Genomic DNA, 20,936 nt, shown 5'->3' on the forward strand with positions numbered 1-20,936 from the left:
ACTATGTAAATATAGATGTTACCAGGTCCTGTCCATGTGATGTTCTCATGTATGCTGACAGATTAAAATTGTTAGTAAAAGGTAATTAGATATAGCAGTTAAGGAAGACCACTTTGGTACTAACTATACGTAAATGGACACAAGCAATGGCAGAACATGCAAGTTTATAAATTCAACATCTTGACAAGAAGTAGTAAGAAGAAGTAAGATCTTACATTCCACTTCCAGCATGATGGAGGCCGAGGACACTCCGGCGATGTTGTCCACTGTGCAGACATACATGCCACGGTCGTTACTGGACACCCTCACAATCCGCAGAACATCATTCAGTACCTAGGACAGGGACAACAGTCTTTACAATTCAACAATCAAATTATCGAAAATATCTATACCAAAGCAATAGCTTGGTAGGTACAATGTCTGTCTTGCATGCAGTTGGTTGCAGGATTGAGCACCTATAAGTATGGGGAAAGAATATGGACACTGAACACACAGTGCTACCAGTGAACTAGCCTTTTGGTGTTCTATCATCTGTGCACTTATACAGCTGTGTGGCCCAGGAGCTAAGAAAACTGAGATGGGCACCACCCTATACATCCACCCTATACACCAATGTACCATACAATGTTAGAAGAACTTAAACAATATCTTCAATTATAGATACATCTAATTCTTACCTGATGGTTTTGTCCCAGTGCCCCTCCATGTTTGCCCCAGGTGATGGTTGGCACAGGTTCACCTGACACTACACAACGCAGCTGTACTGTCTGCCCTGTCGTAGCTGTGAGGAGGTTTGGCTGTAACACCTGTCCACCTGGACCCACGGTTTCAATGGCAGCTGTGGGGGGCCTCTGCAGCACTGGATGGTGTAATAAGTAAGATAGCATGAGCAAAAAGTCTGTATATTTGAAGACATTGAACACCCAGAAGAATCATGAAGGAAGAAAGGAAATTATCTTCAACAACACACTCTTTTATGCTGCATTGCTTCTTTCTCCTACGTAGCATTTTCAAGGCCTAAGACATTTGAGGTGAATAAGGGTTGCTCCAACAGCTTATACATTCATTAACAGTGTATTTAGAAACTATTCTTATCAACTCACATCTTGTGATTCTCAGCTCCAATCTCTTCTGTTCAGTTCCAATATTGTTGGATGCTGTGCAGACGTAGTGCCCAGAGTCTGACAACCGTGCCTGAGGAATGGTCAACACTCCGTTGCTCTCCACTGATCCAACAGGCAGGGGGTCGTTGTACTTATTCCAGGAGAGTGTGGGAGTTGGGTTGCCCCTTGCAGAACACTCTAACCTCACACGCTCTCCCTCAGGTACCTCCATCACTTCTGGCCTCACAGACACTTCTGGTGCCCCTTGCACTGAAAAATCAGATTATCAAAACTCAGTATCTCTCTAATTTACATGGTATTGGGGCTTACAGGAAAACAAAGGTATTACAAGAGTGTCAGGCAATTTTCTTATAAGGCTGACATGGTACTGTTGTTATGACAAGCTTACTATGCAGCTTGCTTTATCATTCTTATCTCACTGATGGTTAGTTTAATGGTCTCCACTTCCCAGAAATGCAAGTGCATAGTTCTTCTTCACCACTGTACATCTTGTTATCAAGCACTCAAGAACAGTCAGCAAAAAATAAAGGAGAAACTTAGTCACTGTCAAGGCATAACGTTACATGTATCAGACCTGTCAAAATGCTTCAGTGCAGCAACGTCCTCAGAGATAGATGCAATTCTCACTTTAAAGGTGACATTTGTAAGGAGTAAAAATGGAATGGTCTTACTTGATGATTGATTACTTTAGACATGTCATTTTATTTGAAATGTCATGACCCCAAATAAAAATGTGCTACCTTTGAAATGAAAGATTATGGGAACCTAAATCTTAGGGATATCAGATTCCACATTTGATCAATGTTCTGGATCATACAAAGTTTAATATTTATACATAAGAGTAAGACCACCAACTGAGTTAAACACATAGTTTGGATGCCTTACAAGTGTCATCTTTACAGACATGGATGTGAACGACATTCAACTTGTTTTCTCCACAAAATATCATCAGTCAAGAGGCTTGTTCTGAATAATTACCATACCACATACAGTCCAACGTCTATGACATCACATCAAGCATGTCAACCCGAACCAGGAACACATAATTCAAATTGACCAATGACAGCCCTCCTACCAGACTTGCCACAGGATGGTGACTTATGGCCTTGTGAACATTCCTCAATTGTTGGCATGTCCGTGTCAATAATATAGTACCCTGAATCACCCTGTACTAAGTCCCTAGTTCCAAACACTAGTCCGGAAAAGGAAAGAAAACAAAAAACAAGCCAATAGTACAGAGCAGGAACAACAATTAAGCTTTTTAACCATATGTTAATCAGGGCTTTGCTGGAGAACAAACAAGCTTTAAGTCAGATAAGTGTAAAGAACTGAACTTCATTTGTTGCACTAAAATATAAAGCAGTCTATTATTATGAAGCCCAGTAAGAAAATTGCCTGAGACACTTAAATTTACACATTTCTGTTATTGAGCCATTTTCTACAACCTAAGCATTCTATTGCACATTGAGATAAAACATCATTTCTTTTAGCAATAAAGAAAGACTGTGTAGTTTCAATCCTGTCACGAGTTTGTGTATAATTGCTTTTAACACATGATAAAAATGTCATTCAGACAAGAAGTTTTTTTCTATACAAAGAGAAACCTGACTAAGAACTACAATTTTTGTTCAAGGTGCCTTGGAACAAAATTATGACAGAATTCGAAAATGCCCAAAACGATACTTACATCTTACATACAGCACTGTGCGAACACTTGTTTCCCCAACAGAGTTCCTGGCCTTGCAGAAGTACTCAGCTTCATCCTGTCTGATGGCAGCTGGGATGCTGGGGGCAAAACAGAGAGTTCAATTCAAGACATCAGTCATAAAAATCCTGCACAATCTGTTCCAATTACATGTATACAGCATGGAAATCATGGATAGTGCTACCATACTCCAAGTTACCAAGTTTTCATAGTGATGTTTACAGTAAAAACTGCCATAGTCAAGGACAAATTTCATAGAGCAGGCAAAAAATGAAAACAACAGTCTACTACAGTCATTCATCTATTTTAACAGACAGACTAACCTGAAGACTCCATTCACAAACGATGATGTGGGGTTGAGGATGCCGCGGTGACCTCCCGTCCATTCCACCTCTGGCGGGGGGAAACCTGACGTGACGCAGCGGAACTGCACGGGGTCGCCGATGTTCACGGTCTGGAATCGAGGCTCGATGCGAACCTCTGGTGGATTGACATCGCTCTGGGACAATGCTGGTCAGGAAACATTGACTTGTCAGTATATGCATGACTCACTTAATATCTGGATCTTGGTAATGCTTAAAAGGTATAATAGTACCACACAATACATGGACAGGACACTACAGCAAAAGGAATGCAAAAGGAGTCAAAGAGCAAGTACTAGTAGACAGTTGTACAGAGAACAACAGCAATATGTCATACAAACCTACATGTAACTTGCACTTGAAATGGGTTTTTATCCAGACAATATTAGGTGGCCGTTAAAAGAGTGACAGCATAAGCTTCAACAAGTGTAGTGTATTGTGCAGTCTTGCAGTCATAAGAGTGCAAAGCAAATTAGCACTAAGCTGTCTATGTTTTAAAGCTGATTCTGCCTCATTTTTTCAACTAAATTGTACTCTAAATTGTACTGCTATTTTCCTATTCTTGAAATGCCTGTGCTTTCATGTCAGCTCCATATTCGCCTAAACATCACTAGGTGTTAAGTACATCCGAAGTATGGTGTACACATTGCACATTACCACCGTCCACGTTCAGGACTCCAGAAGGAGGGTCCCCCTGAGAGAGTGGTTCCTCCCAGCGACCTTGACGCCATGCAGCAATGCAGTGTCACAGCACAACAAGTCACACAGGCAGATGGAACACACAGACACAAGACCAGGACAACACATGCATTTCAGTGGCCGGTGTAGCATGCTGCATCATACATGTCAGCTAACATTGCCCCCCCCCCCTCCTTCTTCATGTGTGACATATTGCATACAACAATTGAGTAAAACTTAAAACAAAAATTACATGAAATCAAATCAAACTCAAAGGCTCATGAAAAAATGATACTTTATTGGTTTTCTTGCAAAAAGCCACCAGTACAATATACACGACATTTGCTACATGCTTTATTTGCCAGTCACACAGCAGACTTTTGTCAGAACATGCAGCTGTTACGTTAATTCCCAGCTCCATTCACAATACACAGTCTATTTAGTTAGCAACAACACAACATGGTACATTATGCAACACAACAACATAAATGTGAGTAAACTTTGTGTATAAATAAACACCATGCAAATATGGTAATTACCAAGTACAATAATATAAGTTTTAAAATACAATATCTTCTTGCAAAGCTTCCTGCAATAGTTAAGCTCCACTACACATTTGTAAGGAATCAAAATCTATCTAGCTCATACATGTTTCCCCAACAGAGTTCCTGGCCTTGCAGTACAGCCATAGCACTATATACACTGTAGTACATATAGTCTATATTCTCACTCTTTGTGTTAACATCTCACCAGGCTACATTTAGCAAACTTTGTGAAAAATGAGGTGGTACAGTTTTACCTGAGTTTATAGATCTACAGTAGATTGACCTTTGGGGTCTACATTTATATAGATAATTCACATATGACGAGAAGACAACAATGAAAAGAAGAAGAAAAGTCACAGATCAGGGAAGGGAAATTGAACTGAACAAGAAATTATTCATATCATTATGAAGGATAAAAACACACACTCTTCACAAACACTAAGTCTCTATAAGAATAAACTTTTACATTGGCATACACTAAGAAAATAGCAGTCACAGCTATGTTACAACACACTGAACACAACAATAGACAATAGTAATACTGGACATGCATGGTCCCTTTATGACATTTCTTTACACATGCAACATACATGTACACCGCATCTCCCGCATCATACTTATAGCAATGTTACAGTCTCAAACACAAGTCCTCATGCAGAAGTTACAAGGAAGAGGTTCCCATGTGGCAAAGCCTTTCCTCTATCCCCACCACGTACCTTGGACTTGCAACTGTGCAGAGTCTTGTGCGATACTGTACATGTTGGAGCCAGTGCAGGTGTAGATGCCGGTGTGTTGTTGCTGGACGTTCGGAATGGTCAGAATTCCCATGAAGTCTGTGGCTTCCGCTGGCAGCCCACTGCCGTCGTTCTTTGTCCACACCAAGGTGTATGTGACCTGAGGCATAAAGGAACAGCATGCCATGAGGCCATGATGCAAAAAGTTACATACTAGACTGCTACATGTTGTCAAGGCATTAAAGTTTCTAGTCAACATAATTGTTTTCCTTGTCTCCAAAGTCCAGCAGTATATGACAAATCAACAACATCTTCAATTTTTAACACAAGAAATGAGAAGGACACGTGTCTTTAACATAAGAAATGGGAAGGATACATGTCTACTGCATACCTGGCTGAAGGCAATACACTTGAACTGCACAGTCTGGCCCTGAGTGGCTTGTAGGGTCTTGGGTTCATCCACAATAACTCTGATAGGAACAGTTGGAGCTGCAAAAGGAGGAAGGAGGTTACAAGTTACACTTCAACTGTTACTGACAAGAACTCAAATGTACAATGTACTTGATATCATGAAGTCTCTTCCAGTCACTGATAGAGTCACTACCTGGTTACTGGGACAGAAACATTTTATTCCTGGTGATTTTTCTGTCAGTTTCTAGCCCTGGTTATCCTGAACACAATGTTGACATACCTGTAACAGTCAGTTGAGCCTGAGCCTGTGCCGTCCCGTACAGGTTTGAGCCTCGACAGATGAAGTATCCGCTGTCGCCAGACTCCAAGTTACTGATGGTCAGAACCGAGTTCTCATTGGACAGTCTGTACCGTGGCGGGAGGGGGCGTCCGTCACTGCGTCCCCAGCTGATCTGGAATGGCGGGGCGCCGGACACGTCACAGCGGAACTGTGCGGACCTTCCGGCAGTCTCGGTGGCTTGTTGTGGGTAGATTTGGATGGAGGGCTGCTGGGGGACGACTGGACCAGGACCTGGGCCTGGGCCAACTGGAGTATAAAACAAAGAAATCATTCATAAGAATCCTTACACCACCATATCACATGAAGGTTCATGCAAAGCTTTAAACTGTTTGTCCATACATGTATTTGACTATAAACACTACTAAGACTGCCAAAACATAAGAGGGACACCGAGAATATTTCCGTCTTTGCAAAATGCATTCATTTGATATTTCAAACAGCAGAAAGCAGGACTGTACCCATGCTTAAAGCTTTGATCTTTCCAATTCTCTAGATTTCATGCCAACAGCTCCAAACTCTACCTTTGCCAGTTTTCCTATCTTAAACTGCTGGGCTATATCTGGCTGCTGTTTTGTCATTCTCGTGCAAAAGATACACTACACTAGCCAAACTTCAAACTCAGATCTATTAGCTCAAACACAAAGAATGTCAGGCTTATCTAAAAGCTGGCATATTGCAGTCAATCTACAGAGCTTCCACTTGCCACCATACATGTACACATAGTGTAACAACATGTACATGTACACATCAACAGCCAGAGGAAAGGGGCAGGAAATATGCAGGAGGGCTAAATGCTACAGTGGCTACTCCCACAACTCCTCTTACCCTCATCCGTCATCCTTTCAGGCACATTTCCGTATGTGGGATAACGGCCTGTTTTTGTTACACACACACAGAGGGAGACATCATTAACCAGGGGTGGCCACAAGACAAGTGTACGGAGTGGGGGGGGGAGAGATCCCCACAGAGTACACTGATTCTTCTGGTCTACACTCAAGTCCAAACTAACACCACATTTTTATCAAACTATCAAGACCTGATGATGCAAAAAATTGACAAAACATAATGAATTTAACAATCTATCGTATGAACAACACATTTGCACAGAATGAGATGTACAGTACAGATCTCGGGATAAGCATCAAGTCCCGCGGGAGATCCCGCGGGAGTTTGCGGGATATCACGCGGGAGTTTGCGGGATCTTCCGCGGGAGTTTGCGGGATCTCCTGCGGGAGTTTGCGGGATCTCCTGCGGGATTTTTCGGGATATCCCGCGGTACGAAATCCTCTCCCGCAACCCCGATCTTCGGTGTGAGACCTTAGGTTTCCGAAGGGCCGGCGCCGCTGTTACTTGAAGTTGAACCGCGTTGACTACAGATTTTTACGCAGACGATGCGTGCATGTTTTAGTATGTTTTCAATGCATGCAAATAACAGTAGAGCAAATAGTATTTTTAACCAAACATTTCTTTTTTTTAATATCGGAAATCTGATGGCTTAATAAGGTACAGAACGATAACAAAGTAATACAACCTTCTTGAACAAGTTTTGTGTCCGGCCTTGCGACGTGGACGGCTTTATTTTGATGTCACCCGACCTGCGCTATTTCAGATATAATTTTTAAAAAATCTAACGCATCGACGTGCCAAATCGCCACCCGAGTTCTTTATTTTTCTCCTAGATAGGGGAGGTTGACGTATGGAGTTACGGAAGAGAGATTAAACATCGTGTAAAACAAGGGGGCGAAGCATAATTCAAGAGTTCTTTACGCCTCAAACTTTTATACATTTCGTGCGCCACGCAGTGTTCAGGGCCTGCATGGGGGTTACTGATTACGAATTACGCAAAATTTTCGCTATAAAGTTAAAGTTTCAGAGCTGATTACGACTTTTACGCTTTGCGGCTAATGTACTGATTGCGAATTACGTTGATTTTTGGGAAGGTTGCCTTCGGTTTACGAAGACAATGAATAAAAAACGCCTGATTACGCCTTACGAAAAAGGGCATGCAGACCCCCAGTGTTGGGCCGGGCGTTCCCACGCCGCGTCGCCATAGAAACCGCACGTCGCCAGCAGCGGCGGCGGCGCTGGCAGACTCCCCGGCGCCGACTGACCACGTGGCGTTCTGGCGCGCCAATCACAGCGCGCAGATGGGGACCCGCCCACCAGCCGGCCCGCGAATTCAAAGAGTTGAGTCAGATGCACCGCCCCACAGAAACACCGCCTGACGATTGTTATACGTACGTCGGATTGTGGCTTCTTTTTCCGCCTTGCACGGCCGGCATGCGACATTGTAATTTTCTTATATCCCAATTTCATCCCAAAACAACGTTTTTCACATGTGAGGAGGCTAGTTCCATAGAGTGTACCGAGTGAATTTCAAGTTTTATGGTCTGAGAACGAATTAATTTCCGTAAAATTTATCATAAACACGTTTAGTTCGGGTTCTCCCGTGTTTATTTATTTTTCGGGTTCTCCCGTGTCTTGGACGTGCGCTATCGACTCCGTTTTCATCTAGTTGGCTGACCCTGCAGCTGACAGAAGTACATGTAGAATGTTTTCCTACCGAAAGAAACTTTGCCAGCCGTGTGGAAGTACTTGCTCCTTGCTTTCAGGGTGATAGTAATCTATCGAAATTAATTATGGACATGGTCGTTGAACTTGTTGATGCAAGAGTTTTTGGGGAGGGGGGAGACGCACGCCCCGGGATTTTGATGGGCAGACTTTTAATTGTCGCAATTCTTAATACTAATACGGAGACCTCTTGACGCAAGCTACCATGAGAAGACAACAGCTACAAGATTATGAAACACAACAACCACAAACTATTGCCGGTACGCCTCATAATTTTTATTTCTTGGTAACAATCTTGCCGAATTTACCGGAGACGGAGGGATTACTACACGTTACATTGTATTCATTCACGGTAGTTTCTTAAAGTTTGCGCTGAACAATAGCTTTGAAAAAAAAGTAGCAGTTTTATAATAACTATGACCGCGTGAGAAATACCTTATACACATTATTTTCGTACATTCTTATGCTTCAACACCATTAAAATTGTAGCAAAATTGTAGCAAAGTTGACTGGCGTCAGACTCCATCGGCCCAGCACAGATCGCCCGGCAGGACGTAAAAATAAACATTTGGCACGCCGCCATCGCCGTTCCGAGCCGCGGTAGACTTCGGGGTCTCGCACCAAGTTTTTTCGCTACGCGGTACGCGGGACACGACAGGCCTCCCGAAAGAATACCGCGGGATATCCCGCAATCTCCCGCGTGATATCCCGCAAACTCCCGCGGGATATCCCGCAGTCTCCCGCGTGATATCCCGCAAACTCCCGCGGGATATCCCGCAAAATCCCGAATCCCGATGATGCTTATCCCGCGATCTGTACTGTATAGTATCTTTCCATGCTGAAACACCAATCTGAAAGTTACAATGAAGACCATGTAACAACTTAACACTAGTCCACTTACTTGGACCGGGGCCGACTCCAGTTCCAGGTCCAACTCCGGGTCCAGGGCCGACTCCAGCTTGGGTGCACCTGCCACCAGGAACTCTGGGATTACCATTGTAGCCAGGTGAACACCTGAAGGAACAGAGGTTACAAACTTACTTCCTTTTACATTGCAAAAAAGAAAAAGAAAAAAGATAAAGCTAGGACAACAATCTGTGATGCTTTAGTAGTAGTGATCAAACTTGATTCACAACGTTTAAACTTGCAACTGAAGAACTTTTAAAGGCTCTTTGTAATGTTAAATGTACATGTACTTACTCTCCACAGTCCCTTCCTGAGTACCCAGGTGGGCAGGCATCGCAGGTGGGGCGGCTGTCTGTATCCAAGAAACAGGTGGGGGAGAACCTGGGAAGGACAGTTGTGTGTTAAACAAAATGCAACCATTTAATCCGACCCATTCATAACCTTATCAATCCACTTCTCAGCACATAAAGAAACTACATGTAGTTAACAAATGATCATCAATCCATCAATCAACAATCAATAGCCTCTACTCTGACTGGAATGCCCTGTCGGCCTAGGCCACTCTTCCCATACAAATGTAGGTCAAGGGGGGCACAGGTACATAGAAACATACATGTACTGGTCGATGCTTAGGAAGACATAATCACCTCTTTAGGTGATGATGTACTTACTGATTATTGACAGATGGCAGTGGGCAGGGGCATGGTCTACAGGCATCAGGCCTGCCACTGGACGGGTCCCCAAAGAAACCAGGAGCACATTGGTCACAGTATTCACCGATGGTGTTGTCTCTACATCCCTGTAGGTACAAAGATAGGGATCACCAACTCATGCCTATCAGTTTGTAATGTCAGCTATGCATGAGTAGAAGGAAATACATGTTACATGGCATAAAAATGAAGATTCTGAACAAGTCACATGTGATAATAACCCTTTATAATACATATTATCTAAAAAATGTTATAATCTCACCTGACAGGCACCTGTCTCAGGGTCACATGTTGAGGCATGGCCGTTACAGTCACAAGGTGCACACATGCCCAGGTACAGGCCCTCTCCATTACGGGTGAAACCTGGGGCACAGTCCTGTCAACAAACAACCACGAATGTGGTTATTAAGATTGTATAACCTTCAATACAATTTATCTGCTGGGTCACATACATGTATATCTGCCCAAATAGTATGTTGGAGAGATCTCTGGTGCAGGTATACACAGTTTAGGTATTATGCTAAGATGTCCTATGCACCCACCCCCCTTCATTGGGGGTTGCATAGAGGACATTTTTTCAAGATGGATGCATGTGACCCTGTGGAATCATGTTAGTAGACATTACATGTATCATCAGACATGCAGGACATTGTGAATACCAGGGACTTACAGAAGTTGAAAAGTAAATAACGCCCACCTCAGCGCAACTTGTCAGCATCCTGTATAGTGAACGTTCTTCAGTTCAGCTGATAAGCTCTTAAAAATAGTATAGAAAATCTGGCACATAATGTGAATAGAATATTGTTAAGTTTCCAGCCCACCTGACAGGACAGTCCCATGTATCCAGGTGGACACCTGCACTCCTCCACCTCCACTGCCAGCAGCTGGCCCGTGTTCTGTGGCACGGCGACGTCCATGCTGACGTCCCGGATGGATGACTGCTGCATCTCGCTGTTGTACGAGGCGCGGATCAGGATGTTCTCCACATCTGCCAGCGCCATCAGGATCTGTTCTCTCGTAGCCGGGACCCCGTCAGCACGCTGCCAGTACTCCTACATAGGTACAGTCAAGTTGTACATTGTAACTTTCTGTTCATGAGTCTTTTGTGTTCTGTATTCTGTATCAACCAAGTTCTCGTACTTCCTTCTCATTAGCCTTTTGAGTTCTGTATCTGTTTGAGCTTGAGTACACTCAGATCCACAGTTAGCAAGAATATTTACAATGGCAAGTCATTTTTTTTTAAGAAAGGCTTCAGCTTTACAAAAGTGCATTGCTACCCTAATTAACAGTAACACTAACCCTAACAATCTAAGTAAGTACTCCTTACCTCCCTGAAGATGACTTCAAAAGTCCTGGACTCCCTGGGAGTCAGCTGCTGGTTGTGTCTGTACATCAGCATGATCTCATTACCCTAGAGTACGGAGAAAAACAATATTTGTAAGACTTACCAACAACATTTATACACAATGTGTACATGTATGCCTTTATGTGCACAGAAGACTGATTCAATCTCTTTTTACAGTATCTGTAAATCAAATGCACTTGACACTGTACTTACAATGAGCTCCACATCAACCAGTCCCACCAATGGCCTGCCAGTTGGGGTGGGAACATGTGACACACTGTACACCAGCCTTCCTCCATAGGCTGTCACCTGTGGGCAGAAACAACAACACATGTGCTACTGAGACCCGAGGATGATTATCTAGCAGCTGACAGGTACTAATAAGAGCACTGAAATGAATATCCAGTGGCCAAGCTGAATCATTAACCTTTCCTTTCTGCCTAACTCTGTAACCAAGTCTTTTCCTTTCTGCCTGACTCTGAAACCAATAATGAACTTAGCCCTTAAAATTTTGCTCATGTAAAGTGAGGGTTAAGAAGATGGGAATAGTACCTTGTCACAGCAGAAAGTCTTTTCCTTTCTGACTAACTCTGTAAATTGAATTTAGCCCTAAAAGCTTGCTAATGAAAAGTGTTAAGGACAGATAGGAACAGTAACTTGTCACCCCACAAAGCCTTTTCCTTTCTGCCTAACTCTGTAACCAATCATGAATTTAGCCCTAAAAGTTTACTCATGCAAAGTGAAGGTCAAGGACAGACTGAAACAGTACCTTGTTGCCCCGGAAGGCGGCAGGCAGCTGCCAGAAGTATGGGTCGCTGTCCAGCTGACTGAAGCCCTGGTACTGCAGGTCGCGGGAGGAGGGGTTGACTCGGAACCCTGTGGTCACACGGCGCGACATGGCCATGTTCACCAGTGCAAAGTCCTGGAAGTTCCCTTGCTGCAGGAATGTCGCCTCAACCTTTGAAAAACAAACAAGACAGAACTTTTCTGATAAAGACTGTTAAGTGGCAAAGATATTTGTCTGAACCTCTAGCATTTTCCTTTTCTCATATTACACCAAGAAGCTATGGGACTGATGATGATGCATGTTGATATTAAGTAATGCAACTTCATATTTCTTTTTATAACAAGAGTATAATTCTGAAATTTGACATGGAAAGAGGTACATTTGATCCATTGTATTCTTAAACATTCAAAATCTGAGGGAACATTAACCCTATGATTTGATTTATGAGGTTGTGCAAATTAAGGAAACAGCTTTTATACCTGATCCCTGAAGTAGGGGGAGCTGCTGCACTGATCAGTGACTCCCATGCAGAAGCACTCCATGCAGCCGTCTGGGTTCCGCGGGTTCAGGAAAAAGTATCCAGGACGGCACTGGTCACAACGCAGCCCGGTCGTCCCATCCTAGGAACAAAAGAATTTCCAGCTATCAAGCTACTGACTACCTTAAGTTTGTTTTGGGTTAAATTTTTAAAGAATCCTTAAAGTTAACTGTTTAATAACAAAACCAGGACATGCATAACAAAAGGATTACAATGTAACTTACCTTGCAGTTACACTGTCCATTGACATCACAGGTAGCTGCGAAGCTGCCAGCATCATTACACTGACAGTTATTCTCTGTGAACAGAGCATGCTTAGGTCAGTAAAGTCCTTGGAACCATGGAACACTTCCACACCAGGAATGTCGTTATCTTTGACAGTCATTAACTAGACCCTCCAAACTTTTCTTAGATTTTGGAGGATCAGAAAATTGTCCTTTTCAGTCCAAAATTATCACATCCATTTAACTGTTGTTTTTTATATACTGATAAATGGGTTCTGGGGACATTCCTGGTATGAAATACAGCAAAGCTGGTACTGTTCTACAGTGCTGGTGATGCCAGAGCAATCTGAGGTGAAGCGAGTGTACAAACTTTGCAAAGGCAGGACCCCATCAAATAAGATGTGGTTATGTACATGTACAAAATATATAGTTCATAATCCTTACTTCCCACTACAGAGTAATATGTATGAAAGTAGGTTTTCCATACGTATATTATACATGTTTCCCTTCACCCAGTATGGAGTTCTACACTACAGCCTGAAATGAAAATGGAAACCAAAGAAAAAATTGAAACTAAAAATCACCATGTGAACATGTGGCAAACAAGATACCCTGTACACGAGGGACATGTGGTCGAAATGGAGGCAATGTCACTTGGGCATACTATTCATAACTTGGCTCCAACATTTCATACATTTTTGGATGCATGTTGGCAGAAGACAGAAAAGTGAAACCTTAGAACCAAGTGAAAGAATCAGTCATGCCCAGAAAGGACAAAAGACAGACACACGTCCATGTCATGAGCACAAATACGTGTGAGGCGGCAGCGACAGACGGCACACAGCAGCTGCATTATGGGAAAGCGTGCTCACCACCGTCGTACTTGTTCCAAGGAACCTTGATGACATTTCCCTGCCCGTTACCGCCTGGGATATTTCATACATCAAACAGTACACAGACAAGGGTTATTAACCTTGTGCAGTCAGGCACTGAATGCACAGGACTACTGCAGGTCCTGACTACAAGGTCAAAGGTTAGTGGCAAGTCAGTCAACAGTACCTTCAAAATCTCTCTACACAAAGTCAAAAGGAAGACATGGGGAGGGATATAGGGAGAACTCTAAGTCTAAAGTTCCAATACATGTAAGTATATATGGCACTAAAGTTCACTGTCTAAACAACACTATCTACAAGTGATAATAGGGAGGTAAGTGATTGCTAGCTGGGATATACATCCTCTAGTCTCTACATGTTATCTGTCAGAGAAGGGTTCACAGGGGTCATTGCTACAAGGAGGTAAGAGACTTCAATGTCAATAAGGGAAAAATCCCTTGTGTCATGTCATCATCAAAAGGTCTGACAGAAGAGACATAGCAGGGCAACAAGACACAAAAACAACTGTCCTGGTTTCAGTCTCATTCAGTAAGTCATTTGTTTTTTTCCAGAAAGCAACAAACATGGAGGTCGCAATAAAAATCCCTTCCATATGATATTGTACATGTTGTAGTGTTCACGTTATATCTGTCTCCGTCTTGGAAGGGAATCTTTAACATCTACCCTACCACCCCCCCCCGAACGCCCACAAACTTGAGCTCTGTAAGGTACCCAACTGACTGTAAACTCATACCTTGCACAGGTCTGCATGAGTCCCCAGGGATGCTGGGGTTGCCTGTGTATCCTGAGTCACATCTGTAACAAGGTAACACTTGGTGAGCTGCTAGCTTTCCGAAAAAAAAAAACCTTTTCCCCTTACATTTCCCTGCAACCTTTATAGAAAACAGTTACTGTAGTATCTTCACCCTTAACATATTGTAAACTCTAGCTCACCTTTCACACCTCCTGCCGGTGTAGCCAGGTGGGCAGGCATCACAGGTGGGCTGTCTATCAATGTCCAGGAAGCAGGTGGGAGAGAACCTGCAGAAGTTATAACAGAACATCATTAACAACTCTGTACTCATGCTTTTATATACAAGTGCATCCCCTTGCAAGAAACCATTTTACCACCATAATTGTATCTCTGATAGTCTTGTTCTCAACATGATCCGCTTTTACTGTACAGAAAACCTTTATAAGAGAATGAGAAGCTCACTGATTGGATGGGATGGACAGTGGGCACGGACACTCCAGGCAGTCATCTGCGTTACCCCTGGTGGGGTCACCGTAGAACCCAGGCCGACAACGGTCGCAGTTTGGTCCCTCCGTGTTGTGCTGACAATTCTGTAGGAAATCAGGCCACACAAACAGATTATAATTTCTTGTAAAGAATAGTCCTAACAAATTCTCTCTCATCAAGCAACAGTTACTGTTTACTTTAATTTGCACAATTCAGACTGGCAGAATTTAAAAAAATAATGTCCTCTCTACCTGGCACATTCCACTGTCATCACAACCATAGGCATGGTTGTTGCAGTTGCATTCTGCACCAGGGCCTGTTCCAGGGCCTGTTCCACCTGTTCCACTGTCTCCCCCAGGTACACACATGCCCAGGTACAACCCCTCTCCATTCCTGCCATACCCTGGTGCACACTCCTGCAGAAAGAAGGAAGAGGAATTGGTAGATCAATGATGTAACATCATTTTCAAAGTAACTCATTTCTTTAACGCCTAAATTCTTTACTTTGCAAATTGTTTCCTCTGCATAGACTAATCTTGTCATATTCATCATCATCATTATCATCTTCCCCACTGTAGTCATTTGTCAACAATGCGGGCCTCCACATATTAAATGGACATTGATCTAAATTATTATGACATTTTCTTTATCCTATCCAAAATGTACACATCAACAACATTGTAGGAGTTTGATTGACAGTTCTATCACAACAGCATATTGATTAAATGTTATGAACCACCCACCTCACAGGACAGTCCAGCATATCCCGGTGGACACACACACTGCTCCACGTGCAGTGCCGGGCCCTGACCAGTCGCTCTGTCCTCCGCTATGTCCAAGGACACGTCAGATATACTGCAGAAAACAAGGATGTCAGATGAGTCATGTAATTTTGATGTATTTGCTGCATTCTCAACAAATCAAGTTCTTCATGTACTTCTAACCATTATGTGATCTTGTTAGCACAAAATATATTAAGATAACAGCACATGTGGGTGTTAAGTATCAGTTGCTGTGAAGAACACTCATAAAACCAAACTGTGTTACCTTGATTCCATCATGGCAGTTGCATAGGTAGCTCGGATCATCAAAGCGTCAACATTTGCCAGAGCCATCAACATGTGTTCCCTGGTGGCAGGCTCTCCATCCAGTCTTCTCCAGTATTGCTGTGTTTTCAACAAGATAAGATTAAGTCATGCGTTGATGATGGTTCGACATGAGATACACATCCAGGTAAGGAAATTGTTACTCAGGCAACTGGATAAGTTTGAAGATTCAGCCATGTTTCTTTGCAAGAAAGAAAGCTACCATTAAAAAAAATGTTGACCTCCTCATGCATCTTGCCTTTACCTGCCTCAAGACAGAATAGCCATCACACAAAACCTGTCATTTAACTAGACACCATACTTCATAGCTGTAAATTTGATTTGTATTTAATTCAAAACCACTGAACACCTTCCTACCTCCTGGAAGGTGATGATGAAAGGTCTGGGGATGTTGGCCACAGCCTGCTGCTCGTGTCTGAAGGTCAGCAGGATGGAGTTTCCTGACAGCTGCGCGTCAAAGTCCACCACAGGTGCTGCACCTGGAGCCGGCTGGTAGCTCAGGGTGTACCTGAGGACACCTCCATAGGAGGTCAGCTGTGGGAGGGGGGCAAACAATGAGAATGACTTCCTGTACATATGTAGGGTTTGTACTGCAGTAAGTTGTACATTTCTCTCATGTGATATAAAATTTGATATTAACCTGAAATCCAGCCTTGTTAATTATAGGTCCACTGGAGTGAATTTTTGGGAGCGGACATATAGCTACATTTGTGACAAGGCTGGATTTCAGGCTTATACAATCAAGCAAGTCCCAAGTAACATTGTCATTTATTCAATGTCAACGTTATGGCGTACATGAAGTTGGAATGAAAAGCCAAACCATAGCTTCAACAATGTTTGCAATACAGGCATGAATACATGTATGTAACCATTAGGCATGTACAGCATAGGATAATCGTCCCAGCAAAATGAAGGAAATGCAGCACTCTGTATGGTGAAATGATGAAGGAAAGAAGCAAAGAACTTCCAGCAAAAAGTTCAAGAAATGTGAAAGTTTGCAGGTTTAAGACTTACCATCTACTTCATTCAGGAGTAAAGGTGGGAAAAGTGAAGATGGGAAAAATGGGAAGACACACAGAAGACATAGAGCATAAGAAAATGACTCATGTTGCCATGGTGATGACCTCTGGTCACCATTACAACCACAGATCAGCTAGTTTAGCCTGACAATAGGTTTATACAATGATTATCATGCATGACTTGTATGATCAGCAATCAGTCTTTCATGCACTAAGAACAAATCTTAACGCATGAACAAAACAGATTTAGAAGATAAAGAATAGCAGAATCTTAAGCTCCTCTGAAACTATGTGTTCTACACACATGAAACATTTTTGATACCACTTACAGTTACTTCTGCAAATGTGAACTCTAGATTCAGTGTACATTGTAATTATATACATGAACAAGAAAAGCAGCTACAGGGGAATTTCACCTTGTTGCCAAGGAAACTTTCAGGCAGCAGCCAATAGTAGATGTCCTGTGGGAGCTGTGGGAACTGTCGGTACACCAGACTCCGTGTGACGGGGTTCACCGTCAGGCCCTGGTCAACGATCCTCGTCTGGTCTTTGTTCATCAGCTGGAAATCTTGGGTGGATGCTGTCTCAAATTTGGCTCGGACCTAGGAAAGCGTAGGTTTAAAGTTACACATTGTAAGGCTGCAATTGTAAAATATGTTCCTATTTTTAAAATCCTTCGATAGAACTCAACAGGTACATGTATGGTAAAAAAAGTTCTAAACCAGGCATTGTCACCACACAAAATCTATAGGTGATTAAACCCTAAAATAGTAAACACAGATGTCAGTAGCCAGATCCTGCAGTACCTGGAAGCGTCCCCAGGAGGTGCTGGTGCACTGCTGGCTGACACCCATGCAGAAGCAGCTGATGCAGCCGCCAGAGTTGGTATCTGACAGGTGGAAGGTGTTGGGCTTGCACACGTCACACTCAGGTCCCTGCACATTCTCCTGCAGAAATTAGAAGAAAAATGTACAACATGGGATGAACAGAGCTCCATTCAAAGATTTTACATTCTTAAGTGGCCAATCTAGGTTTATAAGCCTAAGGAAAATTGTTTCTTTTCTTACACAAGACTAAATCACTAAAGGTATTAAACAAGCACCAACAGTTTCGTAGTAGTACTGCCATGCCTGCAGATACATAGATTACCCACCCTGCACTGGCACTGTCCATCCAGAGGGTCAGGCAAGATGCTCCCTCTGGCATCACAGCGGTCAACAACAGGAGTGATCGGCCCAACCACGTTATCTGTGGAAGGACAGAAAAGGAAAAGGTTTCAGAATGTAGCCAAGCAAACTTACTGGTAAATTATGATGTGCTGACAAAAGAAGTTCTGTTAATACTACATCTTCGTTAAGTAGTGTTAACCTGGTGTATTACGCTGAATGGCGATTATACCAGCGATACAGCTACAGAAGTTAACTTCTAAACAATAATATACAGTAGAAATTTCCAAAACTTGAAAAGCTCCTCACCTCTCTTGCAATAGTCTCCAGGAATGGTGGGGTTTCCTATGTACCCTGGTGAACACCTATAATGGAATAATAAACATTTTGTGTAAAAAATAAGCAACACACCTATCAAGAAGAGTAGTAGTGGCCTGGTGTGCTTAGCTGAAATCACAAGCCAAAGCTAAGCCACATTGTACGACTAGCTACTTGAAAAAACACCATGCTTCACCAAACTTGAGGATGACTGCTTTATCTGTGCAAAAGATGTTTGGCAGCTATATATAATTTAAAGATTCTGCAGCTGAGTCTGTTGGGCTAGCATTGGCTGTACCAGCTATGAGAGGCACTGCACAGCTAGAACTGCAACTGACAGAAGCTGCAGACCATGTAGCAAGACAAGAGCCCAAGAATAATTAAAAAAAACAATGTAACAATAAAGCCGCATCTATGGCTTTTCACCCACCTTTCACACCTCCTGCCTGTATAGCCAGGTGGGCAGGCATCACAGGTAGGCTGGCCGTCTGAGTCCAGGAAACAGGTGGGCGAGAATCTGTCACAGGAAATTCAAAATTCTTATAATGTTCCACACTCTTTGTTCGTGTTAAAACAAACTATTATTGACATAACATGTTAAAATGCAGTTGTTTTAATACACATCATGAACATCGTACATGTACATCTAAACACAGTTGTAACTGCAGTTGGTGGGAATTAGGTAATAGATCAGGGCTGGCGTAACAATTTTCATCCTTATATTCTTGCCTTAACCAGACAGAAGCTTTAGAACATTTCATTCAGTTAAGTGCCATAGGCACAGGAGAAATGAGTTAGCATACACTAAAATTCTGACACAGAAGAGTATACCTGACACAGGCCTCCTCCTTGGCAGCACAGAAATACAGGAAGTTTGATACAGTAAAGTAAGACTTTTTTTTTAAGTTCATACATCTATCTTGCTTGATATGCTAATTCCCAAATTGTGGTTTTATATTTCATAACCTTACATACATGTGTATATCAGAAATTCAAAATGACAGCTAAGAAAGAGGTGACATTAAGCGACTTAAGTTTCTATGGACCACGATTCATGTGACTTTAAGAATGGATCTCTTCTATGGTGGTTACTGTATTGGAATACTCACAAAACAAACACAGTAATTGTTACTGAGCACTAGTAGAGAGGACTTCCTACAAGTAAGTTTCTACACTGATCTATTCTGGATTGCCATCTGATGTCTACGTAAACGTGCCTACAGTATGTAGGTACCTTGTGTAGTATATGATATCGTTGTCCTCATCAAAAAGGCTTTCATAATCAAACAACAGCCATTCCTGAACCCTAACAACACAACAGGGTTGCCATGTTGTCTTCCAGGGGACAATGGTATGAAAGACAAAATGGCAACCCTTTCATCAAACCAAACAAACAAAAAGTACAATCACAAAAAAGTAAGCATCGCTACATCAAAGCTTCCAATAGTATTCAATTTTATGGAGAAAAATCTTAAGATTATTTTGGCCAACATAGAGATTAAATGGTCAAATACAAAAATACAGCAAAAGTTTCACACCAAGTTGCCACACCAGGTCTGAGAATAGAACCAATTATTGAAAACAATTTTGAGTGGAGGCATAAATTTGTATAAACTTTTAATTATTAATTTGTCATGAAATTTTTTTAGCAAAGAGTGAGCCAAATGTATATCAGGATAAAAAGTGCCAAAGAAAAAGCTATTTTAGTAATACTGCTAAATGAGAAAATAACCTGTATGCTTATATACTATAAATATGACTGTATAATAATCATGATATTGAAGGATATTTTGTACCTACAAAACTTGGGTTATCAAAAGAAATGAGCCTGTCATGAGCTTTAAACATTTTTCAACTATAGTTTGAAGTTATTGTTACTCACTGGTTGGAGGGAGTGGACAGAGGACATGGGCAGGGCTGACAGGCATTGGGGAAGCCGCTCAGTGGGTCGCCATAGTAACCAGCCTTACACTGTTCACAGTTGGGTCCATCTGTGTTGTGCTGACAATTCTGCAGGAATAGAGACATCGTCAGTTCATGATATCATATAATAGTAAAACATGTCAACATTATGGAATAACTACAAGGATTGCTGAGTATTTTGTGCCTCACATAGAAAATGATCTTTTAGTAAAATCTAATAAAATACTAGGTCCTTTATCTTGGCAGCAGACAAAGAAGTTAGATTAAATGAAGCATAGTCATGTAAATCCAGCTACAGCAATGTTTCAACCT

General features: G+C 42.3%; 1 protein-coding gene across 1 annotated transcript in view; it reads right to left on the reverse strand.

Annotated features, from left to right (window-relative positions):
• LOC109479630 (basement membrane-specific heparan sulfate proteoglycan core protein-like) overlaps nt 1-20,936 on the reverse strand; it is an 86,520-nt gene that overhangs the window by 6,495 nt on the left and 59,089 nt on the right. The window contains exons 21-54 of the mRNA XM_019781616.1: nt 20,584-20,711; nt 19,936-20,007; nt 19,132-19,218; nt 18,693-18,748; nt 18,371-18,465; nt 18,024-18,164; nt 17,634-17,819; nt 17,213-17,215; nt 16,556-16,732; nt 16,140-16,258; nt 15,836-15,947; nt 15,344-15,508; nt 15,069-15,196; nt 14,807-14,893; nt 14,607-14,668; nt 12,981-13,054; nt 12,698-12,838; nt 12,201-12,389; nt 11,645-11,740; nt 11,414-11,497; nt 10,908-11,138; nt 10,349-10,462; nt 10,048-10,175; nt 9,671-9,757; nt 9,372-9,484; nt 6,725-6,772; nt 5,840-6,145; nt 5,540-5,637; nt 5,131-5,308; nt 3,153-3,339; nt 2,812-2,909; nt 1,104-1,373; nt 678-859; nt 216-333 (exon numbers count right to left, since the gene is read on the reverse strand). Coding sequence (XP_019637175.1) covers nt 216-333; nt 678-859; nt 1,104-1,373; nt 2,812-2,909; nt 3,153-3,339; nt 5,131-5,308; nt 5,540-5,637; nt 5,840-6,145; nt 6,725-6,772; nt 9,372-9,484; nt 9,671-9,757; nt 10,048-10,175; nt 10,349-10,462; nt 10,908-11,138; nt 11,414-11,497; nt 11,645-11,740; nt 12,201-12,389; nt 12,698-12,838; nt 12,981-13,054; nt 14,607-14,668; nt 14,807-14,893; nt 15,069-15,196; nt 15,344-15,508; nt 15,836-15,947; nt 16,140-16,258; nt 16,556-16,732; nt 17,213-17,215; nt 17,634-17,819; nt 18,024-18,164; nt 18,371-18,465; nt 18,693-18,748; nt 19,132-19,218; nt 19,936-20,007; nt 20,584-20,711 — 4,360 coding nt within the window. The remainder of the gene's footprint in view (nt 1-215; nt 334-677; nt 860-1,103; nt 1,374-2,811; nt 2,910-3,152; nt 3,340-5,130; nt 5,309-5,539; nt 5,638-5,839; nt 6,146-6,724; nt 6,773-9,371; nt 9,485-9,670; nt 9,758-10,047; nt 10,176-10,348; nt 10,463-10,907; nt 11,139-11,413; nt 11,498-11,644; nt 11,741-12,200; nt 12,390-12,697; nt 12,839-12,980; nt 13,055-14,606; nt 14,669-14,806; nt 14,894-15,068; nt 15,197-15,343; nt 15,509-15,835; nt 15,948-16,139; nt 16,259-16,555; nt 16,733-17,212; nt 17,216-17,633; nt 17,820-18,023; nt 18,165-18,370; nt 18,466-18,692; nt 18,749-19,131; nt 19,219-19,935; nt 20,008-20,583; nt 20,712-20,936) is intronic.

This window comes from Branchiostoma belcheri, unplaced genomic scaffold (genome assembly GCF_001625305.1).
Source record: "Branchiostoma belcheri isolate BF01 breed outbred unplaced genomic scaffold, Haploidv18h27 scaffold5, whole genome shotgun sequence".
Classification (NCBI taxonomy): Eukaryota; Metazoa; Chordata; class Leptocardii; order Amphioxiformes; family Branchiostomatidae; genus Branchiostoma; species Branchiostoma belcheri.